Source organism: Gigantopelta aegis, chromosome 12 (assembly GCF_016097555.1).
Source record: "Gigantopelta aegis isolate Gae_Host chromosome 12, Gae_host_genome, whole genome shotgun sequence".
Taxonomy (NCBI): domain Eukaryota; kingdom Metazoa; phylum Mollusca; class Gastropoda; order Neomphalida; family Peltospiridae; genus Gigantopelta; species Gigantopelta aegis.
The window spans coordinates 17,543,866-17,551,821 of NC_054710.1; the positions used below are offsets into that span (position 1 = coordinate 17,543,866).

Consider the following 7,956-nt stretch of genomic DNA (forward strand, 5'->3'; position numbering starts at 1 on the left):
CACTCAGGGCCACGTCAGGGCCACATCAGGGCCACGTCAGGGCCACGTCAGGGCCACTCAGGGCCACTCAGGGCCACTCAGGGCCACGTCAGGGCCACGTCAGGGCCACGTCAGGGCCACGTCAGGGCCACACAGGGCCACTCAGGGCCACACCAGGGCCACTCAGGGCCACGTCAGGGCCACTCAGGGCCACACAGGGTCAGGGCCACGTCAGGGCCACACTCAGGGCCACGTCAGGGCCACATCAGGGCCACTCAGGGCCACGTCAGGGCCCACACGTCAGGGCCACAGGGCCACGTCAGGGCCACACAGGGCCACTCAGGGCCACACCAGGGCCACTCAGGGCCACGTCAGGGCCACGTCAGGGCCACACAGGGCCACTCAGGGCCACGTCAGGGCCACACAGGGCCACATCAGGGCCACACAGGGCCACCAGGGCCACTCAGGGCCACATCAGGGCCACTCAGGGCACACTCAGGGCCACTCAGGGCCACGTCAGGGCCACACAGGGCCACATCAGGGCCACGTCAGGGCCACACCAGGGCCACTCAGGGCCACGTCAGGGCCACACTCAGGGCCACATCAGGGCCACGGCCACAGGGCCACGTCAGGGCCACTCAGGGCCACTCAGGGCCACGTCAGGGCCACGTCAGGGCCACGTCAGGGCCACGTCAGGGCCACACGTCAGGGCCACTCAGGGCCACACCAGGGCCACTCAGGGCCACGTCAGGGCCACGTCAGGGCCACTCAGGGCCACTCAGGGCCACACAGGGCCACTCAGGGCCACGTCAGGGCCACTCAGGGCCACTCAGGGCCACGTCAGGGCCACGTCAGGGCCACTCAGGGCCACTCAGGGCCACATCAGGGCCACTCAGGGCCACGTCAGGGCCACATCAGGGCCACGTCAGGGCCACCAGGGCCACTCAGGGCCACTCAGGGCCACGTCAGGGCCACTCAGGGCCACTCAGGGCCACTCAGGGCCACATCAGGGCCACTCAGGGCCACGTCAGGGCCACTCAGGGCCACTCAGGGCCACGTCAGGGCCACATCAGGGCCACTCAGGGCCACTCAGGGCCACTCAGGGCCACTCAGGGCCACTCAGGGCCACGTCAGGGCCACATCAGGGCCACAGGGCCACGTCAGGGCCACTCAGGGCCACGTCAGGGCCACACCAGGGCCACTCAGGGCCACGTCAGGGCCACTCAGGGCCACGTCAGGGCCACACAGGGCCACTCAGGGCCACTCAGGGCCACTCAGGGCCACGTCAGGGCCACGTCAGGGCCACTCTATAAAAATAGTTGTGATTTGCAAAGTAGTTTAGTTTAATAGATACATTTGTCGCTATGGGTCGTGTCAGAAAAGATTGTCCCGTTCCTGGATGTCAGGCCAAGAATTTGTTGAGACTTCCTAACCATCTGTCTCAAGTACACAATTTGGAAAACAGAGTATCATGGTTGACAAAAGAGACATTCGAAGCAGTGAAACCCACGTTACCCAAGAGTGCCATTTCGTGGAGTCCCGAAGCAGTGGTGGATCCCACACGTCCTTGGTGGGAAACACAGAGTTTGACACCATTTGAACCTTGCTCGAGTATGTGTGTATCAGGCCCAACGGGTGCTGGAAAGACTCAGTGGGTATACAGACTTCTGAAGAACCTGAATGGCATGTACGTCAAAGACCCTCCAAAGAAAATCATGTATTGCTATGGCGTGTACCAGACACTTTACGACGAAATGGAAAAGACTGTAGCTAACCTAATGTTTCATTCGGGGTTACCCACGCAGACAGAAATAGAAGAATTTGCCGACGGACAACATGGACTTATCATTTTGGATGACTTGATGAATCACGTACTAGAGCACAAAGACATAGAGCTACTGTTTACACAAGGATGTCATCACAGAAGACTGAGTGTCGTATTCATTACCCAAAACCTCTATGGACAGGGAAAGTCTGCCAGAACCATTGCTCTCAACACCTGGTATCTTGTCCTCTTTAAAAATGTGAGAGATACATCACAGATCATGACGCTGGGCCGTCAGTTGTTTCCTGGCCGTGCTGGTGTTTTGGTAGAAGCATACAGGGATGCCATGAAGACCCCTTTTAATTATTTGGTGGTGGACATGTCGCCCCATGGTGATGATAAGCTGAGACTGAGAACTCGGATATTTCCCAATGAAGACTCCATCGTCTACGTCCCGAGAGTATAAATAGCACTGCACTTTCAAAGCCACGTCAAAATGTCTCAAGTCATCAAGGAGAACCTGATGTTCTTACAGTTCTTGCTGTCTGGCAAATCGACAAAACAGAAAAGTCTGCTGTTGAAACATATAACCAAGGATCAGTTGAAAACCCTGACATTCATCATTGCCAACATATTGCATAGTGACGTTCCACTCTCTAAACAGGCGTTTGAAAAGTTGAAGAAACACAAAAACGTATTACGTGTGTTGGGTGACAAGACCGTTTCTATCAAGAAGAAGAAACAAGTGTTAAGAGCTGGTATCATCGTGCTCGTGCTACAGAGTATAGCACCCTTGTTAAAAACTGCATGATGCAACACGTGGCCAAAAACATTCTGGTGCCTGAAGAAAAATATATACGACTATTAAAAGGACAAGTGATGGATGTCCCACAAGAGGGTCAAGATGGAAAAGGGCAAACACCTCCTACAGTGTACAAACCCGTGGCTGTTGTGAAGACAATGGACCCAAAGAAGATGCTGACCCCAGAGAAATCAATAAAGATGGAAGCAAGCATACAGAAGCGGCCACCAGGAATACCACAACGAAAGCTCAAGAAAATTAGGAGAAAGAAAACATTTAAATGGAAATCATTGTAAAGTGGAATAAAGGTCTGCTCCTTAACCTTTATATCTACTGATTTGAAACGGGAGCAAATAAATGATTTGAAAAATGTTGTTATGTTGATGTTGTGTTGTAGTAAAAACAGAACACAGTGCCATACCTCCCAACCGTCCATCGATTCGAGCGGGACTTGTGTGGGCTAGCGAAATTTTGGGTTGTTTTTCATTTATTTCTAATTACAATTTCTGGTCTCTCTAGAGACAACTACACATGCAATGGACACACATTGGGTTACACCGAGAGGCCTTAAGGGCAAACACTATAATGTACAATGATTAAAATATGTTAAGGCAAACTGATACACGATAGCTTCGTTGACTATAATATCTGAACAAAAATAATTTTGAATGTCTCTGAGCGACGATCCCGTCGATTTCATAGCAACGTAAAACAAAGCAAAAAGTCCACACGAGTTGCTGTTGGCGTCTTGAAGCACCCTGTCATTGTAATGGGTGCATGTACTGTTTCTTTGCAGAAAGGCTCGAAATTGTCTCTGGTAATATGCTGGAGGCTTTCCAAAACTGTCAAAGAATTCTCCATGGTTAGCACTGTCTAACCATATGGCCACCCAGTGTTGTCCTCTCATCGTCGAGGGTTCTGTATTGACGATGAATCCTCGTGGAAAACGAGTCAGTCGGTGCCGTGGAAGTTCATCTGCAGCATACACTCTGACATGTCTCGTGACTGGATCAGCGTTCAGAGCACATTCCAACTGTAAAGTGTTCATGGTTCTGCATACAAGACGTTCCTGGCTCCGTCGATTTGAAGCAGAAGGTTGTCTTCCGAGTAGATCAAACAGTTGACCGTTTCTGGCAAGGCTTTTTTAAACTGTAAGTCCAGTCTAAGATTACCCCTTTTTATAAGATCCAGGTATCCGTCCTTCAAGTGGTAAAGTTCCAAGGTGAATTGATACAGAGCATATCCACTTCTAAAATCCTCTCTAGACACGTCCAGTCCTATGGATTCTCTTCCTTCAAACAGACTGTTGTAGGCCGAGATGTACTGATTATTGCCTACGTGCAGAGGTTGAGCCGGTAAGGATTCACCATTCACGTACAAGGCAATCGTGTCCAGATCGTACATGGCAAAATTGAATGGATTTTTGGTGTAACTGCCATTCACTGCTTCGGCAGAGACCAGCGCCACCCACGACTTTGTTGGGACATTTATTTTGAAACAAGTGATCCCAGGTGAAACTCAGTTGTCCCTTGGGTATGGAGGCCACTTTGATGTCGCTCCTTGTGAAAGGATATTTGGCTTCAGTGTCCTGCAGTGTTTTGGCATGGGCCGTGATGATGGCCGTATTGGGTCGCACTTTGCAGATTCTGAGGTATACGTCTTCGATCTTGACTTTGTAATCAGGATTATCTTCTCCTGCCAACAAACTGAAGGAAGGCCTGGTCCGGAACAGTTTGATCTGTAGATTGACGCCATTGATGAGATAACGTTTGATGTCGAAAAAGTCTTCGTACAGCGGTCCTTCCATATCCACGGTGTGACTGGTTTCACATAAAGCACCTCTGTTAGCAAGTCCCGAATTGATGCCTGTTATAGGATCTGAGCTGTCTATGTCTTGTGCATCATCTTTGTAGTACAGTTGGGATTGCAGAGACGATTCCTTAGCTGTGGACGTACCATTCAACAACACTTTAAGATAGCTCTTGTATGGATACAGATTGGTCGAGGTAGTGATGAGTTTTCCATTGAGGGTCAGGTCCACTTGAGACCACAAACTCTGGAGCCATAGATTGACGGGTCCCACCTTTTCATCTTTTGTCAAGATGCTGCCATCGGCTTTGGTAATTTTGGCTTTCACGTGTAGTTTGGTACGTTGCAGGTCGATGTAATCGATGCCTTGTCCATACACGTTAAACTCCACAGGACTGTTTTCCGTGGTGATCTGAGATGTGGGTCTCGTGTCCTCATAATAGATTTTTTCCACCGAAGTGAATGTACGTGGAAGTTCAAAAATAGATAATTCTTCGGCATGGGCCTCTACTTCAGCTTTATTCATATACGAAGCCATCTTATTTCTTTTTACTAAAGCGATCTGTCTTCTGCTTTTTCTGATTGCTTCTGCTCGTTGTGTCTCCTTTGCGCTTTCTTGACGAACTGACTGGTCGTGGTGTTGCTTTCCCTTTTATACTTTTCAGAAGACGTTTCTGTTCGGCCTTAGCTTGTTCTACTACTTGCTGCGTTGGGGAGACCATGACAACACTGGGTGCCGGGGGTTTGTTCTGTTCTTCTTTTTCTTTTTTCCACGTGGGGTCGTAGAGTTCTAGGCATCGATCCACACTGTACATGATCTGACTTTGCCCACCACGTTGAATTTCGAAGTGCGGCTGAAGTTTGCCTTGTGCCTGCAGCTTGTAGAAACGGGTCCACTTGTCGACGTTTGGAACATATAGCTTGTATTGGTCTGACATGTTGCTCCGCTGTAGGTACTATCTCAAATGATGATGTTTTTTTTACAGACATCCTATTTATAGAGATCCTGCATATCTCCAGTGGTCCGTGACCACTGACCATACGGTTTTTGCTTTCATCTGATCCAAGTGACTGTTGTTCAAAATGAAGGCTAACAAAGGGGTGTTTTGTTTCAATATACGTTTTCTAGTTCTATCCATCACGGCAAGTGATACCACATTTTCAACATGTTCAGATACTCGTTGTTAGACTGTAAAAATCGACGTTTCTGTCCTGCTGTGACGTTAATACGTCCGTCCAGCAACCCTTGAACGATCGCCACCAAGGCCAACATTTGTTCTTCATTCATATCTTTCAGTAATCCCAAAGTCATATGGTAATCGTGAATGTTCGTCATCATTTTAAAATAATTGTAATTTTTCAACACGTATTGGTCCATGTCTTAAAACCAAAAAGGCTGTGGTTTCACGTGCAGTGTCACCGTCACTGGTCCTGTAATAAATGAAGCTGAATTGCCATCTGCGTCCTGTATATAGATGTCCACGATCTGCACATCTTCCAGTCTCAGGGGTATGTAATGGTAGTTTGGAAACACAAAATATTTTTCCTTTTTATTCCCTGTCAAACAGATGCGTCTCAGCAAGGGCTCCTTTCTTTCTCCAACGTGTGAGCTGTAGCAGATGTTGGAACACACGTAAATGTCACGACAGTCTGATTTTCTCGAGACGTCCCAGTTCTGAATGGTGATTTCGGTGGCTGCTACCACCCACTTTTTACCGAGATGTAGTCGGTCATACAGATTGACTCGAAACGACCAGTGTGTGTTGTCGGGAAAGTAAGACGTACTGTCTGTACTTCGAATGGTAATGTACTTATCCATGGTGCTTATTCGTTTTGATCTTGGGATTTGGCAGCAAATAACCCAAGCTACTGCTGAGTAGTGCTGTCCACAAGTTAGAATTACCTTGATGAAGAGACAAGTTGATGATACACGTAATCACCACCACATATATGATGATGATTTGAGAGAAAAATACCGTTTCCGATTTGGCCACACGTTTACCAAAAAATGTCCAGGTATCACCCGAATGACTTCTTGACAGAGGTTGTGTCTCTACAATTTCTTCCATGATAATGAAAAGTCAAACATGTACTGAGGTCTTTTATACTGTCTGATATCGAACAACGTCTGCTTCTGGAATCCACGAATTGTACTTCTTAGGCCAGTGAAGCCATTTCACCAACACTTCTTTCTGTTTGTTCCGTATTCTCCTTTTCACAATGTCTTGGATACGGTACAGTTGATCAGGATTCTCAGTCACCTTCTGAAGTTCAGCTGCATAGAATGTCCCTTCGATGGCGTCACCACCCCAGTCCTTTAATTTGTACACATCTTTACCTTGAGACCAGTACCTTTTCTCAATGGTAAATATTTCGCCAGACCATTTCTCTTGGTATTCCCGATCAAAGGTGCCCCGAAGATGACTGACTCGTACTTTATCACCTATGTTAAATGTAAACTTCTTTTTGTGGATTGCCTTTTTAGGTTTGATCAGGTACTGAGACAGACGGACCTCTCCTTCGTTCGTTTGGTTGACACTGGCTGGTGTTTGACCTAACATTCGATGCTTGGTGTGGTTATAGCTATAGACGACCTTCTCTAGGACATCCATGTACTTGTAAGTAAAGTTTTTTAACATGTAGCGATAGAGACGCATTTTGATGGTCTTAATGACCCGTTCGGCATAACTTGCTTTGGTTTCATTTAGAGCAAACAGCTGCGTTATGCCCTGCGACTTCAGCAATGCTTTGACCTTATGGTTCTTGTATTCTGACCCTGAATCGGACTGAAACAGCTTGGGTTTTCTGGACTCTGATTTCCAGAATTCTATCAAAGTCTCTACCACGTCGTTCCCCGTTTTCGACTTGAGTGGTAGCACCCACAAGTACCTGGAGAACAGGTCAATGATCATCATGAGGTATCTCACCCCGTCATTGTATTTAGCCAAACTGACCATATCCATTAGATCGGATTGCCAGTGACTGTCTAACCCTTCCACAACATAGGTATTACGTGGAAACTTTCGCCTCACTTGATGTGTCATGGTATAGGTCTCTTGACCTTTCAACCATGATTTAATACGTGTCAGAGGAATGTTAAATTTACCCTCTGCTTTAACAGCTTGATACAGTTTACTAGGACCTGCATAACTCCCAGGGTGCTTTGCATCGTAGTAAATAGACTCTAGGTACCTTTCCCACCGAGACATGGTTCTCAACTGACATACGTGTCACAAAGTCATGCTATTTATAAATAACAAAAGGATACAACACACAATTTTATTACTAAACAACAAAAATGTAGTACATAAAATATATGACAAAACATAGTGACAAAAACACGTGTCTCACGCGTGTTTAAAACTGATAATGTCTGAACACATTGTTCACATGGGGGCATCTCGGGGACAGTCTGTAATGTTCCATCACTGGGTCGTCCATTCTCTGCCATCGGTAGGCACGTAGTCCGCAACAGTAACAGACGACGGCATCGTGATCTCCCGTGTAGAAGAAACCGGCCTTGGCGAGCTCCCTCGGTTTCTGGCGTAACTGTATGGGCCACCATCCAAATGTCTGCATCCGGGTATAGAAATGTCTCATT

At 47.5% G+C, this 7,956-nt stretch overlaps 1 protein-coding gene across 1 annotated transcript; it reads right to left on the bottom strand.

The window, feature by feature from the left end:
* Positions 1-6,457: 6,457 nt before the first annotated feature.
* LOC121385867 lies at positions 6,458-7,564 on the bottom strand. Its single transcript, XM_041516656.1, has one exon. It carries the CDS (start codon positions 7,562-7,564, stop codon positions 6,458-6,460), a length of 1,107 nt encoding a protein of 368 aa, XP_041372590.1.
* Positions 7,565-7,956: the final 392 nt, after the last annotated feature.